At 44.4% G+C, this 21553-nt stretch overlaps 1 protein-coding gene across 3 annotated transcripts in view; it reads left to right on the top strand.

Moving 5' to 3' along the window:
• Positions 1-21553, top strand: part of DGKB (diacylglycerol kinase beta) — a 475459-nt gene that overhangs the window by 336134 nt on the left and 117772 nt on the right. For all 3 annotated transcript variants that reach the window (XM_060248589.1, XM_060248588.1, XM_060248587.1), the window contains one exon: positions 19164-19254. In XM_060248589.1, the coding sequence (XP_060104572.1) occupies positions 19164-19254 (91 nt within the window). The remainder of the gene's footprint in view (positions 1-19163; positions 19255-21553) is intronic.

Below are 21553 nucleotides of genomic sequence, written 5' to 3'. Positions count from 1 at the left end.
TTTAAAGCCCTATATGGCCTGGGACCTGCCTACCTGAGGGACCGTCTCTCCCCACATGTTCCCCAGAGAGTACTGAGGTCTGGGACTCAAAATCTTCTCACCATCCCCGGGCCCAAGGAAGTGCGCCTCAAAACAACTAGAGACAGGGCCTTTTCCACAACGGCCCCTATGTGGTGGAACCAGCTACCGGAAGAGGTAAGGGCCCTGCGGGATCTTACTCAGTTCCGCAGGGCCTGTAAGACGACCCTCTTCCGGTTAGCCTACGCCTGACTAGACAAATGTAGCTTTCTAGATCTTAGATTTTTGTGATTATACTGCACAGTTTTAATGTAAAATGTAAAATGTTAAGGTTTTTAGGTTTTAAATGTTTGAATTTAAATGTATTAATTTGTTCCGATTTTATTGTTTTATTATTTGTTGTGAGCCGCCCTAACCCACTTGTGGGAAGGGCGGGATATAAGTTACGGAATAAATAAATAAATAAATAAAAATGTGTGTGTATAATAAATAAAAATACAGCAGTGCAGTTCCCCTGAATACAGTCTTCATTTCCCCAGCAGCTGGCTGCACTTCCGCTCTCTCTCTCTTTCTCTCTCACACACATACAAACAAAGCAGCCAAAATAAACACAGTTTGGAAGCACACACTTTGTGGTCTCACTGGGGCAATTTACTCACCATTTACTCTGCAAACAAGAAACAGTGGGACTGGGCTGCTTCTTTTCCTTCTTCCCAGGTTGTTCTGCAGGCTCACCCCACCCCCATTCAGCCTAGCTGAAGATTTAAAGGCACACACACCTTTCAAACTGTTCCAGTGTCTTCTTAAGTCTTCCAAGGTTTGAAGGCATATGGAGGCTGTTGGGGTGGGGCTTCCCCCTGCCGGCCAGCTGACTGGGGGAAGGAAAGAGCCTGCCAAACTGGGAGATCCCAAGCTGGGACCTGGGGATTGGCAGGCCTACTGGAGATACTTAAATCTGGTGACCTGAGTTGCAAACAGGCAAGACAGATCTTTCCACCAACCTGAAAAGGGCCCCAGGTTTGTAGGGAGGGGGGAACGTGAAATCTTTTTTAAAGAAACAACAACACTGGAGGGGTTTGAATGCTTGGAAATGATAAAAGGAGCACCTGTAGCTTTAAGCAAGGGATTACCTCAGTGTCTGTTGCTAGGCAACCACAGTATTCCAGACTGGGTTTATGTGAGTAAAAAGACAGATAAAGGGGGCAGGGCCCTTTCTAGACATTTTGGTCTTTGAGGGAGGACTCACTGGGGCCAGACCTGCTAGGGTTGCCAGCTCCAGGTTGGAAAATAACTAAATTTGAAAAGACAATTTTGAATAAAAAGACCATCTCTTAGGTCATATTTATAAATACCTACTACAATATGGAAAGAGTGGTAAAGTTGCAGTACAGTAGTCTGAGCCCTCTACTTGCAACCTGAGTTTGATCCCAGCAGAAGCTGGTTCAGGTAGCTGGCTGCAGGTTGACTCAGCCTTCCATCCTTCCAAGGTTGGTAAAATGAGTACCCAGCTTGCTGGAGGGAAAGTGTAGATGACTAGGGAAGGCAATGGCAAACCACCCCATAAAAAGTCTGCCATGAAAACGTGAAAGCAACGTCACGCCAGAGTAGAAAACAACTGGTGATTGCACAGGGGACTGTCTTTTATTACAATATGACACAGAAGCAAAACAAGTTAAGATATGTATGGTAAAATGGTCACAAAACTTTGGGAAAGATCCTATTCCAGAAATGGGGGGAACTGTGGGTGAAAGATATAAAATTCACAGTGAATCAGACACTCAGAACATTTTATACCTGTTTCCTCTATCGCTGGTACATCACCCTAAGTCACTGAGAAGATGAATAAAAATGATCAAGGACTGTGTTAGAAGTGTAAAGAGTTAGACAGTACATTTTACCATATGTGGTGGTCTTGCAAAAAAACTAGCAAATATTGGAAAGAAATACATACTGATATCCAAAAACTTTTGAAGATTAAATTTGCTATAACACTTGAGACAATATTATTAGGCATTTTACCAGTGAATACAGAAAGAACAATGAACAAACTGCTCAGATATATGTTAACTGCAGCAAGAGTAGTATTTACAGCTAACTGGAAAGCTGAGGGTTACCCAACTCTTAACTGGATAGACAAGATGCAAATATGCACTTATACACTTATGGCAAAATTGACAAAATTTGATCAAAGACCAAAAGACGAATTTGAAGATACCTGGTGAATTTTCTACGACTATTATAATCAGTCTTTGTAGTTACACATTTGAATGGCTTATTATATGATTATATTATGTGACAATTTCAATAAGAAATAATAAGGGTATTATATTTATGTGACTATTATAACGACTAGACTAGAAGAGCCAGTTTGGTGTAGTGGTTAAGTGTGCAGACTCTTACCTGGGAGAACCAGGTTTGATTCCCCACTCCTCCACTTGCAGCTGCTGGAATGGCCTTGGGTCAGCCATAGCTCTGGCAGAGGTTGTCCTTGAAAGGGCAGCTGCTGTGAGAGCCCTCTCAACCCCACCCACCTCACAGGGTGTCTGTTGTGGGGGAGGAAGGTAAAGGAGATTGTGAGCCGCTCTGAGAATCCTTGGAGAGGAGGGCGGGATATAAATCCAATATCTTCTTCATCTTCAATATCTTCTATTGTGTGGAACTTTAAAAAATTCTCATGAGGTTATACACATTTTTCATATAATAGATAAGATAGATAAGAGGATATTAAAGATAATATCTCATAAAAAAGAATATTCAACTAGGTTATATTGTTTGTTATTATGTTGTATATATAACTTTATATCCATATCTATCTATCTATCTATCTATCTATCTATCTATCTATCTATCTATCTATCTATCTATCTATCTATCTATCTATCTATCTATCTATCTATCTATCTATCTATCTATCTATAGCTATAACATGATAGCTTGTGGGGGGGTGATGTATTTTTGGTGCTTGGGGAGGCACAGTGGGAGGGCTTCTAGCCCCACTGGTGGACCTCCTGTTGGCACTTGGTTTTTTTGGGCACTGTGTGACACAGAGTGTTGGACTGGATGGGCCATTGGCCTGATCCAACATGGCTTCTCTTATTTCTTATGTACCAGGAATGGGAAGTCTCCTGGCTCTACCCCCAAAGTCTCTTGGCCCCACCTCCAAAGTCTGCAGTTATTCTGTGAGTTAGACTTGGCAACTCTAATCTCTAGATTTGACCAACTTCTTTATTAGATTATAATATGCGTAGTTTCCTGAGCCTTCCCTATGAAAGAAAGGGGTTTTCCCCCTTTCCTTTCCTTTTTCAGATTGCAGAGCTATAGTTTCAAAGTTGATTCAGCACAGAGAGAGGAGGGATTTAATTTCCTCCCAATCCATTTTCCTGCCAAAAACCACCATTGTATTGGATATAAGCAGTCTATTTTGAGTTGAGAAGTAGGGTAATGGTCAAGAGTTAAATAGTACCCATCCCAACGTTAAAAGAAACATGTTGTGTGTGTTAAAAGAAACTCGATCATATGCATTGCAACTATTCTAAAAAGCTACACTAGTAGTTTTGTTTTTCGAAGTAATTTGTGGATCCTAGTCCCTTGCAATTATTTTTTTACAGAAAGACGTATGGATGATTTGAAAGTAATCTACAGTGTAATTTTAAGAATATTTTCCTGTGAGTTATCCCTCTTGGATAGATCTGAGTAGGATTTTTAGTAGACCTGCTTAGGAATGCTCTCTCCCTGCTCCATCCTAAACTGAGCTACAGTTTTCTAAACCCATTGACTTGAATAGATTTAGAATGGTAAAACTTTGTTCAGGATTGTACTGCTAGTCTAGTTTCACAAATGCTATTTTATTGTAAGCCCCAGATGTTGTGAATATATTATGTTACTTTTTTATTGGACTGTTCATGCATTCATTAATTTGCTGCCATCAATGAGGCTGACTAAATTGGAACCATCACTGCCATCAGTGGGGGAGGCTGGAGGGTGGCAAAAGCCACCCCAAACCAAGGAGAGTCTGTGCTTGCTTACACAACACAACTTTCTTGGAGCCACTGCTGCTGCTCCCATCGCTCTCCCTTTCTCTGATGGGGGAAGAACCATTCACTGCAAGGGGGGGGGGATAGGCTGAGCAACAAAGAAAAATAGCTTGGCAAGGAGGAAGGGTGGGCAGGCTGAGTTGTAAGGAGAGGGGAGGGTGGCAGGTGTTTGGAGCCATGACCAGAAGCTCTGGAGTTTGCAGGTTTACTTACAAGGAAATTGTAATAAAGCATCAAACTTACAGAATAGCAGGCTAAGCTCCTATCCTCTAGTCTTTGACTACACCCACACAGCAAAGCTTGCCAGAATCTGTGACAAGATGCATAGTGCATAGTTAAAACCAAACATTTATATCTAATTACTGGCTACAAGTCAAAAAATAATTAATCATGCTATCCCAAACACTAGATGAGCCAGGCCATCTCAAACCTGGTGTCTAATGACAAGAGAAAACAAATCAGGAGGTAATAAATGCCTGTCTTCAGAATGCAGATCTGACCACCTTGAAAGAGGTGATTGTGAGACCTGTACTGCAGAAAGCATTCCTGGACTCAAATGACCTAAACAACTACACACAGTAGCTAATACTGCATTCTTAGGCAAGGTGCTCAAGCAGGTGGTAACTACACAGCTTTGGGCAGTCTTGAAGGAGACAAATTTTCTAGAATTATTTCAATCTGGATTCAGGCCTAGCTTTGAGTTGGAACCAGCCTTGGTTGCCCTGAACTTCACTGGGAAAGTGACAGGGGAGTGCATCCCTGTTGATTCCTTAGACTTCTCAACAGCTTTTGATACAATTGACTATGATAGCCATCTGGAAAGCTTGGTTGGGCTGGGGGGGGGGCACCATGGTCCAGTGGTTCTACTCATACTTGTCTATCTGATTACAGAAGGTGCTGTTGGCCCTGTGACATTTATGCTATTGGCTCCTCCAGGGTTCCATTTTGTTTCCTTGCTGTTTAACATGTACATGAAATCACTGGGAGAGGTTATCTGAGGATTTGTGATGTGGTACCTCCAGTATGTGGATGAAACTCAGTTCTATTTCACTTTAACAGGTAACAAAGACAAAAAAAGTGCTACAAGGGAGAAAAATCTTTAATAATTATGCACCCCTCATGTGCAGCTTCATTAGGGGGAATCTATTGTGAGAATACAAAATATAAAAGCAAGTTTAATACATCATTATTCAAAAACTAATAAAATACAGGACAATTTCATAGAGTATGTACAGAGTACAATTCATAAACATATGTTACTACCATGGTCCAGTGGTTATATGATTGAACCAGTGTTGACCTGTAATTACAAGGAATCTGTGTTTAAGTTGTTCGTTAATTAGGTATTAAAGAACCATACTTCTCTTTCAGATTCTTTTTAGTAGCAGTCCCATGAACAAAATGAACTGTCTGGACTTGCCTGGCTCTTATCTACATGAGTGATTGCCAGCTTTAGCAGCTAAGCCAAGTGGATCTATGGAAGTTCTGAAAATGTGTCTGTAGAAGGTATTAGGATGGATGAAGGTCAATAAATTGATGTTCAGTCCAGGAAAAAAAATAATTCATTTGTACCCCACCTCTGTCCCCAGTAGGGACTCAAAGCAGCTTACATTGTACTCCTTTCCTCCAATTTATCCTTACAACAACCTTGTGGGGTAGATTATTATTATTATTATTATTATTACACTGAGACAGTATGATTGGCCCAAGGTCACCCAGTGAGCTTCCATGGCAGGATTCCAGGGTCTCATAGATACTAATCCAACACTCTTAACCACTATACTACACTCGCTCTGGTGTTGCTGGTCAATGGAAAAGCTGTTCAGGGACTGCAGAGCCAGCCTGTCCTGGAGAGAGTTGCACTTCCCATGAAGGAGCAGGTTTATAGCTAGTGGCCTATGGCTGGAGGCTCAGGTCTCCTCTGTGGCATGTAAAACTTTTTATCTGCTTTGGCTGGTTCACTAGCTATGGCTGTTCCTCAAAGATCATGATCCATACTCTTATCACATCCCAGTTAGATTACTGCATGACACTTTGTGTGGGGCTGCCTTTAAAAATGGAATGAAAACTTCAGTTTATCCAAAATGCTGTGGCCAAGCTGCTGTCAGGGGTTTTCTACAGTGATCAGTGGAGGCCCGTAGCTACAAAGGGGCCTGTGGTGGCACAGCCCCCCGACTTCTGGGTGAGGCCCCCTGACTGGACACCCCAACCAGTCTCTGGGGCCTCTGCAATAGCTCCGGGGGCTGCCGCTGGCCCCACCAGCAATTGGCCTACCGGGGGCAGAAGCAGTCTCAGCCTCCCCCTGAAGTTAAAGGGCCAGCAGATCAGCTGTTTTGTGGGCCCTTTAACTCCAGGGGCAAGCTGGGGGTTGCTTTTGCTGCAACTCCCAGCCCCTATTGCAGCCACTTCTCCTGCCCTTTCTCCTCCCACCCAGCCCCGATCGCCACCCCTCTCTCCACCTCCGTTCCCGCCCTCCCAGCTCTGATTGCTGCCCCTTCTCCTCACTTCTTCCCCTCCCTCCTAACCCTGATCACAGCCACTTCTCCTGCCCTTTCCCCTCCCTCCCAGCCCCGATTGCAGCCACTTCTCCTGCCCTTTCCCCTCCCTCCCAGCCCTGATTGCAGCCACTTCTCCTGCCCTTTCCCCTCCCTCCCAGCCCTGATCGCAGCCACTTCTCCTGCCCTTTCCCCTCCCACCCAGCCCCGATCGCCACCACTTCTCCCCACCTCCGTTCCTGCCCTCCCAGCTCTGATCGCTGCCCCTTCTCCTTGCTTCTTCCCCTCCCTCTCAACCCCGATCACAACCACTTCTCCTGACCTTTCCCCTCCCTCCCAGTCCCGATCGCAGCCACTTCTCCTGCCCTTTCCCCTCTCTCCCATCCCCGATTGCAGCCACTTCTCCTGCCCTTTCCCCTCCCTCCCAGCCCTGATCACAGCCACTTCTCCTGTTGTTTCCCCTCCCTCCCAGCCCTGATCGCAGCCACTTCTCCTGCCTTTTCCCCTCCCTCCCAGCCCCGATTGCTGCCCCTTCTCCTGCCTTTGCGAGCCACTCTGAGACTCTTCGGAGTGGAGGGCGGGATATAAATCCAATATCTTCTTCTTTCCCCTGCCTCCCAGCCCCGATCGCTTCTGCTTCTCCTTGCCTCTGCTTCCTGCCTCTCCCCCCACCTTTTCCCGCGAGTAGCCCCATGCCTGCCGCCTACTCGGAGGGCTACTCATGAGTAGGCAGCAGATTCGGTGACTGGGGCAGGGTGGAGCTGTGCTGCCTAGCCAGAAGGGCTAGGGCCGGCCCTGCCTGTCGCTAGAGGGAAGGTCATGTGGGGCGCTGGAGGGCATCAGTAGCAGGAACTCCTTGCATATTAGGCCACAAACCCCTGATGTAGCCAATCCTCCAAGAGCTTACAGAGCTCTTCTAACAGGGCCTACTATAAGCTCTTGGAAGATTGACTACATCAGGCAGGTGTGGCCTAATATTCAAAGTAGTTTCTGCTACAAAAAAAGCCCTGGGGGCAGGTATACTTGAAGCCCAGTCTCCTTCCATACTAACCAGCCTGTCAATTACAATTGGCCTCTCAAGCCCTGCTCTCAGTGTCCCCATACCTGAAGTGGGCCTTTTCTGTGGTGGCACCTCACCTTTGAAATGCTCTCCCCCTTGAATTTTGCCTGCTGCCTATGTTACTTTGTTTTAAGTGCCAGACCAAAACACATCTTTTTTTAACCCAAGCTTCTAATTATGGCATTTATATTACCAACTTTTTAGTGTTCTGGGATAGTTTTTTTAATGGATAGTTGCTTAAATCCAATGGCTTGTGGCTGAATAATTGGTATTTTAATATTGTGGTTTTTAATAGTAAGCCTTGTGGAGCAGATTTCAGGAGGTAGCATAGAAATATTTTAAATAAATATGCCACTGTATATCCATTGTAAAAAGACTGCAGATTTAAACCCTGCCTTTCTCTCTGAATCAGAGACTCAGAGTGACTTACAATCTCCTATATCTTCTCCCCACACAACAGACACCCTGTGAAGTGGGTGGGGCTGAGAGAGCTCTCCCAGAAGCTGCCCTTTCAAGGACAATTCCTACGAGAGCTATGGCTGACCCAAGGCCATTCCAGCAGCTGCAAGTGGAGGAGTGGGGAATCAAACCCGGTTCTCCCAGATAAGAGTCCATGCACTTAACCACTACACCAAACTGACAAACTGTTGACTTCTGAGGTATTTTTCTGTGAATAATTGGGTAATTTGGATTGGTTGCTTTGCTTGTTTTTTGTTTTGATTTCACTATTAAAAGATAAAGCAAATTTCTCCTACATTTACACTTCCATACAAAAAAGCATTGTTTCTAGGTAATAGTCTAATAATTCTGTTAGTTAGAAATTATAATGTGGATAGGAAGTTCTGCTTACATTGAAAAATTAGGATACATTTTTGGCTCCTGACATACTTACAGCAGAAATTTGCATTGAATCTTAGTGACTGGTAATGATATTAATATCATCATGAGATCCTTCCCCATTAGCTAGAGACCTCAAATTTGGCACATATGTAGTTCAAGATATCCGAATTACTACAAAATCTTTAAATGGCAGATTTGTATACAGCTTATTCAAAGCAAGGAATTTAGAATACCTCAAAATTAATTAAAGTTTTTGCAGATTTTTGAAAATTTGTCAAAGACATTGGTCATGTTACTCTGATTATTGGAAGCCCTGAAAGGGAGACGACTCCTAGAGAGGTTTGGATAAACATATGGGAGGGGTTTGGATAGACATACGGAACATATCGAACACCTACAAAATCAGCAAATATCAACCTGATCATGTCCCTTTGGTGCTGGAAAGAATGTGAGGGAAAAGGATCTTACTATCATAGTTTGTGGACCAGGCCTTGGATTCAGTGGGAGCTCACAGGAGTGCAGCTCCTGAACCTTTCTGAGAGTTCCACCTTCTTGTCCATTGAATAGTATGGCATAACAATCCCTGGATGACCTCCAACACTTATTTTTCTACAAAATGACCCCTGGGTGGACCTGTAACAAAGTAGTACAGTTTTGGACTGAAATATTAACACAAATCAAACTGATAACTGGTTATGACATTCCAAAGGATTCAAGTCTTTAAAAATTAAATTTATGGTCTATGTCAACAATTCCACATGATATTAGAGACCTTATTTCAATATTATTAACTGCAGCAAAAAGTGTCTTAGCATCATACTGGAAGAAAAAGTATTTTCCACAGATGCATCAGCGGTACATGAAAGTTTGGAGCTATTTCTTATTATATAAAATTACGTATTGGGTTATACCGTATGAGAGTATATCTACTACACATAATCTTATGAGTAAATGGTAGGGTTGCCAAGTCTAATTTAAGAAATATCTGGGGACTTTGGGGGTGGAGCCAGGAGACATTAGGGGTGGAGCCAAGATCAAGGCTGTGACAAGCATAATTGAACTCCAAAGGGAGTTCTGGCCATCACATTTCAGTGCCTTCCTTCCATAGGAAATAATGAAGGATAGGGGCACTTTCTTTTGGGGTTCGGGGGGAGGCACTAGATGCTGTCTGAACTGGGTGCTAGAGCTCCCTTGGGTGCTAGAGCTTGGGTGCTAGAGCTCCCTTGAAATACCCCAGAAACAACTCAGAAACAACTTGATTTGCACTTAGCTGGGCTCAAAACATCAAGTGCAAGCAATAAGATATCCCACCTCAGAGCATGAGAGACTGGTATGGTGCCGAAGGGTCCCGCGGAGCTGCCAGAGCTGTTACTGGCTTGCGGGGCGAGGTGGGGCCTGGGAGCGAGTACGGAGGAGGCTGAGACGCCGGGCTGGGCTGCGCCGCTGGCCGCGCCGCTGGCCGGATAGGGTTGACCGGCGAGAAGAGTGGCCGACGGGCGGAGAGAGTGTGGAACGGAGCGGAGCTGCTGGGATAGCTGGGACGCCCACGCCCAGTGCAGACGAGCGGCGTGTGGCGGGTGAGCAGAGAGACCGAGCGGAAAGACCGGGCGAGTGAGTGAGAGGCGGGCGAGCGACTGGAGACCTGTAATCACGCAACGTGGGAAAGGCCGGGCCGACTGGCGGGAGGGAGGGAAGGGCAGCTGCGGCTTTGGCTGGGATGACTGGTGCAGCGGCGGCGGCAGGAGGAGGAGGGGGTGCGGGCCGGGCAGCGCTGGACAAGACCGGCCCGCAGGAGGAGCAGGGGGCGGCAGCGGCGGGGCGGCTCGCCATTTCCCCCCCCTTCCCCCGCTTCTGTTTTTATGGGGAGCGGGGGAAGAGGGTGGAAATCCTGGAGTCCCCCGCCAGGGCGGGAGGGTTGGGAAGCCTAGTAAATGGTCCGTATGGTTGAATGCTTTTCCTGATTATTTACCCAACTCTCCCCAGTTAACAAACAAAAACCAAAATCTGCATCTTTTTTCATTAATCTATACAAATATTCTAAATTTATTATCTGAACATAACCTGACTATATTACTGTATAATTGATAATTATCCAATGTTAACTGTTCAATTTATTCAACCTTAGTACCGCTATAATATTTCAGAAGTTTAATTTTGAAATATTACTGTAAATCTGTATAATTTGTTGAAACTTTATTTGAATAAAATGTTTAATTTGAAAAAATATATATATGTAGCAAAGGTCCATCGAAGCCATGAAGTATAGCTGGAACACTATATCTGGGACAGTGATGTTCTGTATTCTTGGTGCTTGAGGGGCAACAGAGGGAGGGCTGTCGGAGCGGGAGTAGCAGAGTGAGGGAGATGACTTGCCCGACACAGGGCTTCAGGAAAGAAAATCAGGCGGACACGTGCAACTAGTGCCAAAAGGTGTATTAACATATATACACGACAAGTGCTCTCTTGTGCAGTCTATACAATATCACCTCCACGGGCAAAGTGCTTCGCCTAACCACCATCTCACAGGGAGAGACCTGTGTGATGCACACACAGATCATATATAGTCCAAGCAGCCAATCCTGGCCATGCTGACTCAGCAGATTGCATCACTTGGCTTCTGCCGGCTCAAGCCGGTCTGCTGATCAGGTCACTGTGACCTAGCCTGGCAGCTAGATCACCAGCTGTCATACTGTGGCTGTCAGACTGGGTTTATGTAGATTCTTGCTCCAACACACCTCCTAATCTATTTAAACCCAGTGCACCAAAACACTTTACACAGTTTACATACATGTCCACCAGCAACATTACAGTTCATATTTACGTAGCTCGGAACCCTTTCCGGAATTCGTGCAGGAACTCATCATGATTGTAAAACACATCATCGTGTTCCTGTTCAGCCAGCTCTTTCAGACGCTTGGCTTCAGCCTCCTTCTCCCTTGCCTCGCACTCTGCCACCCAGGCTTTCCATTTCTTAGCCTTTTCTTTTAACATTTCCTCAAATCCGGGTGGGTCTGGATTGACAGTCAGAGTGACATAGGGACACTTGTACCTAGCGGGACGTTGGCCTTTGGTGGACCTGGCAGACACCCGTGGCCCTGTGCTTGGACCAGCTTTGTCTTCTTCGGGTTGCTCTGTTCCCACCTCCTGGGCTGGTTGCTCTGCCCCTGTAATTGGGTGTTGAACCTCCTGACTCTCACACTTTACCTCCAGTTCCTGCATTTGAGGCTCTGCCTCCTGATTCTGCTCGTCAGGCTCTGTGCCAGCATTCGGCTCACCTTCTCCAGCCCCACTGGGTGCCACCTCCTGGGCTGGAGTTCTGGGCTGCGCTCCAACATCGTTATCGCTACTTGGCAGCAGGACAAATTGTTTCTGCAAGGAGTGCAACCTTGGCCAGCTGCTTTCTTCATTGAACTGGGCACTCTTACTAAGTGTTATCTTGCTTTTGCTATTGCAGAAACGATAACACCTGGCCCTTGGCTTGTAGCCCAGAAAAATTAGGCTCTCTGCCCGGACATCCCCCTCCCCGCTACTCGTGGAGTGGATGCCAACCCGAGCCCGTGACCCAAAGACTTTTAAAGAACTCAAATCTGGGGTCTTGTTCAACAGTAACCTGTAAGGCACATTTTTCACAGTATTACACCAAACCCTATTTTGCAAAAAAACAGCTGCATGTATGGTTTCTGCCCAATAGGTCATTGGCAGTTGTGCATCCTCTAACATGCAATACATCACATTCTGCAATACAGCCCCATGCCCATTTTCTCGGGGCGTTGCCGGGTTCGTCAGACGGTGGGCAATGCCCTTGTTCTCCAGCCAACGTTTCATCTGGTTAGATAAGAATTCCCCCCCTCTGTCGGTTTGTACAGCTAGGAGATTAACCCCTAATTGTCTCTCCACTGCTTTGACCCACTTGGTGAATGTCTTATACACCTCAGACTTATGCACCATGGTGAAAACCCACGCGTACCTCGTGTGGTCGTCGGTGGCCACCAAGCAGTATCTCCTCCCCGACAGACTCTTTGGCAATGGGCCAATAACGTCTAAATGGACTAGTTCCAGGGCTCGTGTGCTTTCCCTTGAGCTTTCTTTAGCAACAGCACACGCCTTGCTTTTGGTCTTCTTGCAGACCTGGCAATCCAAGTAACATTTGCAAGGATTTACTTTCAAACTAGGCACAAGCTCCAGGGTTTTCTTTAACGCCCTAAATCCGCAGTGCCCAAGTCTCCTATGGAGCAAATGTATACAATTATTGTGCACAGGCTCATTCGACACCTGAGCCACCTGGGCACAATCACTCTGGACCACATACAGTTTACCTTCCCTCTTTCCTGTCACAAGCAACTTTCCCCCACCTCCCAGGATTTTGCAGCAGGTTTTCTCAAATCTCACCTGGTATCCCTGGTCAAACAGTGTGCTAACACTCAACAGGTTAGACTGCAGTGAGGGTACATACAACACATTTTGCAACATACATTTCAGTGCAGGAAATTCCACATTGCCTGAGCAAACAGAACTGGCAGTGGTCCCATCAGCCAATCTCACATACTTATGCTCACGACTGTCAATGTTTTTCAACAACTCCTTCTCGCAGCAGAGATGGCTCGTTGCCCCGGAGTCTAAAATCCAAGCAGACCCTGTGCTCTCTACTGCAGACGTGACCAGCCGGGTTGCTTCCTCACACGGGCTGGCGGTCCTCCGCTCTCGCCGCACACGCCCCCGCCTCTTCTCCCTCTCAGGGCAAGCTCGGAGCAGGTGCTGCGACGACCCGCATCCATAGCAGCGACGGACTGCAAACGCAGTCGGCTCCACTTCCTCCACCTTCGGACGCCTGCCAGCAGCAAAAGCTGGCTCATTCTTGGCTGTCTTCCCGGACACACCGATAACAGCACGCTGCCCGGCCGACACCCCCGGACAGCTCACGGCCGCAATTCTCTCTTGGAAGTCAAGCAGGTGGGCACAGACGTATTCCATGGTCAGGGTCGCTACGTCCACCGTCTCCAGAGAAGTTATCAGGGGAGTGTACTCAGGTGGCAACGACGACAGCAAAATGTACACTCTGTCGTCTGGAGCTACAGTCTTGCCTCTTGCCTCCAGCTCAACGAAACAGTCCGTTAGCCGTTTGATGTGATCTTTCACACACCCTCCAGCCGGCATAACGGTGCGGAACATCCTCCTTGTCAAGGCCATGAGGGAACCAGCAGTGGTGCTAACATGCACCGCACTCAACGCGTCCCAGGCAGCCTTGGGAGTGTCCTTCCCTCGCACATAAACCAGCTGGTCATCTCCTATAGACAGCACTATGTTGGCCAGTGCCTTATCCGATAACACAGTCTCGGCAGGAGATAAGTCAGCAGGGGGGTTACTCACGAACAGCCATTGCCCTTCACGCTTGAGGTAGTGTTGCATTCTCAGGCTCCACACCGCGTAGGTGGCTGAGGTGAGCTTCTCAACGGCTACTCCAAGCTGTTGCTGAGCCATCGTGCCGACTCCTCCTCACAGCTGGCTGCCGACGTCCCTCTGGCTCTCAAACAGAGAACGGTGGTGCTTCTGTGTCCTTCACCGGCGTTCCTCGCCTCCGGCTCTTTCCAAACTCACAGTCAGCTCAACTCTCAACTCTCTCCTCCGCGCAGCGGAACCGCCCTGGGCCCATAACCCTGTCGGAGCGGGAGTAGCAGAGTGAGGGAGATGACTTGCCCGACACAGGGCTTCAGGAAAGAAAATCAGGCGGACACGTGCAACTAGTGCCAAAAGGTGTATTAACATATATACACGACAAGTGCTCTCTTGTGCAGTCTATACAATATCACCTCCACGGGCAAAGTGCTTCGCCTAACCACCATCTCACAGGGAGAGACCTGTGTGATGCACACACAGATCATATATAGTCCAAGCAGCCAATCCTGGCCATGCTGACTCAGCAGATTGCATCACTTGGCTTCTGCCGGCTCAAGCCGGTCTGCTGATCAGGTCACTGTGACCTAGCCTGGCAGCTAGATCACCAGCTGTCATACTGTGGCTGTCAGACTGGGTTTATGTAGATTCTTGCTCCAACAAGGGCTTCTGGAGTTCTGGCCCGCTAGTGGATCTCCTGATGGCACCTGGATTTTGGCCACTGTGTGACACATAGTGCTGGACTGGATGAGCCATGGGCCTGATCCAGCATGTCTTCCCTTATGTTCTTATGAAAGGTATATATCCAAATGATTATTATAATTCCGAGTCATTGTGAAGGATGAAGTTTGGTGCACACATGTAAATAATTCACAAAATAGTATTTTGTACCAGTCAATCCAAAAATGTGGTAAATGCTGATCTCAGTGTACAAGCCAGTGTTGCATGACTATCATGTTATTTATTGGAGCATTTCTGTCCTGCTTTTCTCCTGGAAGGGATCCAAAGCAGCTTATAGAACATTTGAAATAACAAAAATGTTTAAACAAATATGACAGAAGAAACAGAAACATATATGGACTGGTCCACAAACTATGCAATCCTTTGCTGAGTTACTCCAGTACAAACCTATTGGCTTCATTGGTCTTTGACTGGAGTAGGATGGGATTGCTCTGTTAGCTGCCTAAAGCTTGCTTCGAGCTGCAAACCACATGCTCCTGCCCCATGGGCTTGCACTTCTATCACTGTCCAGGCTAAGTACCTACAAGTACCTCAGCCCAAATGGAATCCAATTAACATAGAGAAACAGAGACCTACACATGTAAGATTAATTTATTAGTATATGAAATCTTCCTGTAATATGAGCTGGAATGACTCCTACTATCATCTGTCCAGTCCATGGGAGAATTCTGAATTGAGAACTATGATATATATTTTGCCATTTTTTAAAATTGTTAATTGTTTTATCTGGTTTTTTAACCAGATAAAAGTTGTGGTGGCCAAGGAAGGGAGATCCCTTTGCCAGCTTTTGACAGAGTGCCATTGTTACTGGCACCAAAGGTCAAGAGCCTGGGAGTGCTCTCTAACTATGGAGGCCCAGGTAGCAGCCACTGCTAAATCCACCTTCTTTCATCTGTGGCGGGTACGGCAGCTGGCCCCTTTCCTGGAACATAGTGACTTAGCGATGGTGATCCATGCTATAGTCATCTCAAGCATGGACTACTGTAATACCCTCTACTGCCTGCCCTTCTCTGCCCTTCTCTGACTCGGAAGCTGCAGCTCATGCAAAATGCTGCATGGTTGTTAATGGGGCTCCCTTAACAGGCACACATTCAGCTAGTGCTAAAAGAGCTGCACTGGCTGCCAATTGCATTCCGAATCCACTTCAAGGTGCTGGTATTGATCTATAAAGCCCTATATGCCCAGGGGCCTGTTTGTCTATGAGCCTCCCCTCCTATGAGCCTTTCCCCACACATCTCCCAGAGAGCACTGTGTTCAGGAGGACAAAAAAATCTTCTCTCCATCCCTGGATCAAGGGAGGCTAGACTGAGCTCCCCAAAAGCCAGAGCCTTCTCAGTGGCAGCCCCAATGTTGTGGAACACCCTCCCAGAGGCTATACAGACCCTGTGGGATCTCTCCCAATTCCACAGGGCCTGTAAAACAGAATTATTCTGATTAGCCGCCCTACAACATGAGTGGAGATGGCTGCCACCCTTATAACTGAGTGAATACCAGCTATGAGAAATTAGATGATTTCTCAAAGACCACCAATGGATAGACCATCTATGAAATTAACAGAAATTGAATTGGCCCACTGAAGAAACCATGAACTGCTATAAGAAGTTGAATAGTACCATTATGTAATATCTATAATTGTATAGTTTTTAGTGTTATATTGTTTTGTGGATTTAACATGTACTCCTTAGTTGTTGTTAGCCGCCCTGAGTCTGTTTGCGGAGAGGGTAGGATATAAATTTAAAGTAAATAAATAATTTAATGACTAGTTTTTAATGTTATATAGTCTGATATTAACCACCCTAATCCCAATTGGGAAGGGTGGGATATAAATATAATAAATAAATATATTTATATAGTATATATTATATATAATAAATAAATAAATGCATGCGCACATTGCCTCTGATGCAATAGTGCATGAGCATAGTTATATATGAGCATATGTAGCCTTTTAATTGTTTAGAATTGTGTTGATCAGTTGCTTTAGGAATGGGTTTAAGGGAAAACAGGGGGTACTCAATGTTTCCCCTTCAGCAGAGTTATAACTTTCACCAAAGGGCAACACACACACACACACAAAGTATTTTGGCCATTTGATCAGACTGGGAAATGGTGCATGCAATTTCCACTTCCATGCATAATTCCCTGTTCCACTATGAAGCACATGCTACTTCAGGCTTGGATTTGGAGGAAATACTTACATCTATGCCTATGGCTTGTGGCTTGATTGGGACAATAAACAGTGTTTCCACCCAGTCTTGCTAAAGTGATTCATAAGGAGTCTCTTGTTTGTGGTACATAATGACTTTAAAAGGCATTTATTCTTCTGCCATATACAGTTTTCCTGTTCTGAAGAAAAAGGCTTTCTAGAAATCCTCAGTTTTCCCCTCCATTTAATAAAACCATTCCAGCATTTTATAGGAGGAAACTGGGCACATTTTAGTCCCATTTATTTCAGCTGAACAGTAAAGCACATGCTTCCACCTTTCACATCAGAATAAATGAAATTGAAAAGTATCATACTTTGGCTGGATCATGCACACTTACAGGAAGTAAACGAGGAGTTATTTTAAAGAGAATAGTGGGTGAGGCCATGAAATAGATTCCTGCTCTACATCCCATTTTCTCCCATAGGATTATATTTTATGCATCTGGCTCTCAGATGCTGTTATACCTTACGGTCTATAAAGACTTTATTGCCTAGACCAGAAATATTCAGTTCATGTAATATTTAAAATGACAGAAATTTAGGGCAAACTCTATTGAACTGGGGATTTTAGCAAGAATCATGTGTCTATAACTAATGGAAATTTTCAAGGCTAGAACCCATGGGTAGTCTTTCTGTTTCCTAAATCAAAGTAGCGATTATGTAGTCTGTATTTTTAGTACATTGGTTTCCTGGAAACCAGCAGTATATGAACAAACTTTCCTATTGACCAATACATTTAAGAACCATTTTTTTTTAAATTATGTACATCTTCTCAGGTTTTGTTAAGGGTGATATCATTGCACTTTTGTTTTATTGTGTATTTGTTCACCTGCAGTTGTAATTTTGTAATAAGCTAGAGCTTTGTGAGGGTTTTTAAAATTTACATTCACATAATTATGTTGGTGGCAGGAAAAGAGCCTGCATTTTTTAAAAAAAAATAATCCTGAAATATTTGTCACTTACAGTAGATTGCATTTCTTGTGAGCTTTGTTCCCTCCCCTCCATGTTTATGGCTAAGGTGATGGACAGAAAACCTTGCTAGCTAATGTTCTGTTCAACACTGAAAGGCCTATAAGAGCTCTTGCCATAAAAAGGATAATGATACATACTAATAGATGACTTATTTTGTGAAATAAAGACTGTTCCTGAAGACTGCTTGGCCTCTTTTACAATTATTAATTGGATGTCATTTCCATTGACTCGAGGATTCCAAGGGTCTCTTTAAAATATCCTGAATTCAGTAGGATAAATTTTAAATTGAGAAAAGGCTGGACAGCTGATGCTATTTCTTCTAACTGAGAACAGGATTTAGGTCACTTACTCAAGGACCACAAGGTGGGGGAAGAGGGCTCATTTTGCACTATTGTAACAAGTCTGAAATACTGAGCCAGATCAAGTTAGAGTATGTTTTCACAAGATTATAATAAGCACCTATTAAAATGTTAATACCTGTAACAGCCCTAACTCTGCAGGTAAGTTGTGATATTTGGTGCAATTTATGAGCTTCCCAAGGCATTTTGTTGTTAGCAGACTTAAATGAGTATTAGTAGACTCACTGTCACAGCTCTGCATGCGCAAACAGTTGCGTATCTCTGTCCATCAGCTTTCCCACCAAACCCAAACAGCATTTTAAAGTCAGATGGAATGGGAAGAACCCATTTACACAATCACAGGTTTCTTAATGTATTGACAAAAAAAATTACTAAAGATTATTTTCACTAAGCATATTCACTATATCCTGTGATAGCAAAAGTACAGACAAAACGTTTTTGTCTAAAGTGCCAAACATTTGATATAGTTTCCATCAACTTTGTTTTGCAGTAGAATCTAACTTTAAAATTCCAAGTTTCTGTCTGCTGCTTTTGTATTACTGATTTTAAGTGAAACCTATCCATATCCAGTTGCCCTCCAGCTAATTATTTGAAGATTTGTACTACTGATGTTTTCTTTAAAAAAAAAATCTGTCATAATGAATAATAAGCTACTGCAATAGCTTACAGTAAGCTTTCATTGTTGTTTCTCTACTTCAATATGATAGGATGCCCTGGAAAAAGATTTTGAACAGTATCAGAAATCAAATTAGCAAAGACAAGACACAAAGTAGATAACAGTAAGTTTTCAAGACATTACTTAGTTGTGACAGTAGCCCCCCCTTCCCTCCAAATCCTCTCAGAGTTACCTAATATATCTCCATTCCAGAATTTTCCTGTTATAGCCTTAGGAGATATTTTACCACTTGACAGCCACATTTAAGTTTTCAAAATTATGAGATCATCTATTCCAAAATGGATGTCAGGCATTGCCTTTCCTTATGATTGAAGTCAGGATGCTAACATTTTTCCCCCAGATATTGATTATTCTTTTTCTTCACATTTCAGAATGAAGAACAAATTTTGGTATTTCGAATTTGGCACTTCTGAAACTTTCTCAGCTACCTGCAAGAAACTGCATGAATCTATAGAAATAGAAGTAAGAAATTAATTACTGTATGTTATTCATGCAAACATAGTATTGAAATGTAAGAGGGATGTTGAGATAAAGGACGCAACTTGGTTGTGAAATTAGTTTTCCAGCACAAATAATGTATCCTTTGGATGTAATCTTAAAAATTGGAAGTTTAGTAATCAGTGAATGCTTTTGGTAGAAGAGAATAACATGTAAAGTATACTGATTTTATTTTCTGCAGTTATAACCAATCTTTTCACCCAATTCTGTGTTCACAAGGTTCCTTCCAACCATCAATTATTAAAGCAAACCACTCCCAAGCCACTCAGATATACACAGGCACACTTAATATAGCAACAGAAAAACAAAACCAAAATATTGAAAAGTTTGGATACTATTGAGAGTTGGATACTACAACTTTCTTCTCTGTTGGAGCTAGGCTCCTCAGTAGAAAGGAGTCACTGGATCTAGCTTATTGTGTCTAGTTAATATTTATAAATGGGAAAAAACCAAGTGAGGGAAAATTGCCCTGGCATGTAATTTTTTTTTTTAAAAAAAACCTTTATTTCTAAGACCTACTTTTTTAACCTTTAAGTTCAGTTCACAAAACCTGTACATATCTTCCTGAATTAAAGGTTAAAGAATGCATTTTGGGTAATCATTTGTCTTCATTTTGTGACTTTTGTCTCTGTACAAGGGATCATTTTGCCATTTAAGCATACAGGATAGTTAGAAAAGAACCAGTAGGAAATAAAAAGAAAACAGAAATCAAGAAAGTTAAATTTGTGAAGCCTCTGCTGATTGATCGTAAAAAGAATATTTCTGGATGGTTCCTTTGTGTGCATGGTAATTGTGTTAAATATTCATACCACAATATAGAAAACACTGTAATGAAAAATAAGAGACTAAGAAGTTATAACAAAATCTTGATTACCCCAGGAAGCAAAAATAATCTCAGCCCAATGAAGTAATCCAAATCATGGACAAATTTATCAGTGATTACTCAGGATTAGAGACAGGCACAAACTGGCTCACAAACTAAAGCATATCATGAATTTTAGTCAGTTTGTGGTTCATAAAGCGAGGTTTGTGGAAGGGCAACCAGCACAAGCAATCCACAAACATTCATGCTGCCAATGGCAATTTGTGGCATTTCATGAATGGATAAATGTCCAGATAGACTGTTTCTGCTCAATTAAACTGTTTGCAAAACTTCAAAGCAACAAGGAGCAGAATTCTCCAGCCTTAGAAAGACCAATAGGAGCATTCCAAAGATTAACAGGCACTGCTGACTGCCAGTAACAGAGTTCTCATTCTGTTGTGTAGGATCAAAATGTTATATATCAGTTCAGCTCCACAGCCTCTTGTCTGTTGGCTGTTGGCAGTTAGACAGGGAACTTGTTAAAAGCAGAGCACATTCATTTCTTCTGGACTGTGAATACCCCTCCCTGCTAGGGTATGGTTGTTAGGTGCCCTCAGCGTCCTGAGCCACCCTGTCTCTCCACTCACTCTGATCAGAGGAGCTAAGCCACTGGTTGCCTTGGCTGAGGACCCACATTTGTACCCTCCTAATTTTGAACTCTCTCCTGCTGGGGTTTGGGTGTTAGATGGACTAGGGCTTTGAGCTACCCCGACTGAGTTTGCACTCACCCTATGCCACTCTGACTTTCCTTTTTTCAGCGTCCTTCCAATTTCCCACTATCTGCCCTGGGGCTTCAGCTTGCGTCGCCGTTTCTGCGCAGCAAAGAGAAACTGGTTTTTCTTGGAGGGGCCTCCTGATCTCTTTCTGCTTCTCCCTCCTGAGAGGGAGTAGGCCTCTTCTTCCTCCTGCTGGCCGCCACTCTTTCCTCCAGCGACAACAACATTGTTGGGTGCGCCCTTTGCAAGTGCCTGCAGGACACATGTTGGAGGTTTGCACCCCCTCCAGGAGGCACATTTGCTTTCTGGCCCTGGGCTGGGAGGGGACATTGAGTGGCATACTCAAGGTGGGAGCATCAACAGGGAGTTGGAATGTGGAAAGAGAGGATGCTTCTTCTCACTCTCTGAGTCACTGCTGACAGAGTCATCCTCTCCAAAGAGTATTAGCAACTGCTGGTATTTCTGCTAACAACTCTTTTGCCTTTGTGGAAGGAGAGGATGCTCCCCCCTCCCCCCCCCCCCCGAATCACTGCTGTCAGAGTCCTCTTCTCCAAAGAGTGTTTGCTGGTTCTCTGGGCAGTGCTAACAGCTCTTTTGCCTCTATAGAGAGCCCCAGGAACAGATCAGGGGAACGAGGCTCCAAGACCCGTAGCGATGTCCTGCTAGGGCCAGGCTCTAGCAGCCT

The sequence above is a fragment of the Heteronotia binoei genome, chromosome 10 (genome assembly GCF_032191835.1).
Source record: "Heteronotia binoei isolate CCM8104 ecotype False Entrance Well chromosome 10, APGP_CSIRO_Hbin_v1, whole genome shotgun sequence".
NCBI lineage: Eukaryota > Metazoa > Chordata > Lepidosauria > Squamata > Gekkonidae > Heteronotia > Heteronotia binoei.
The sequence above is the reverse complement of the archived record's forward strand: the minus strand, read 5'-3'. Positions and strand labels throughout refer to the sequence as shown.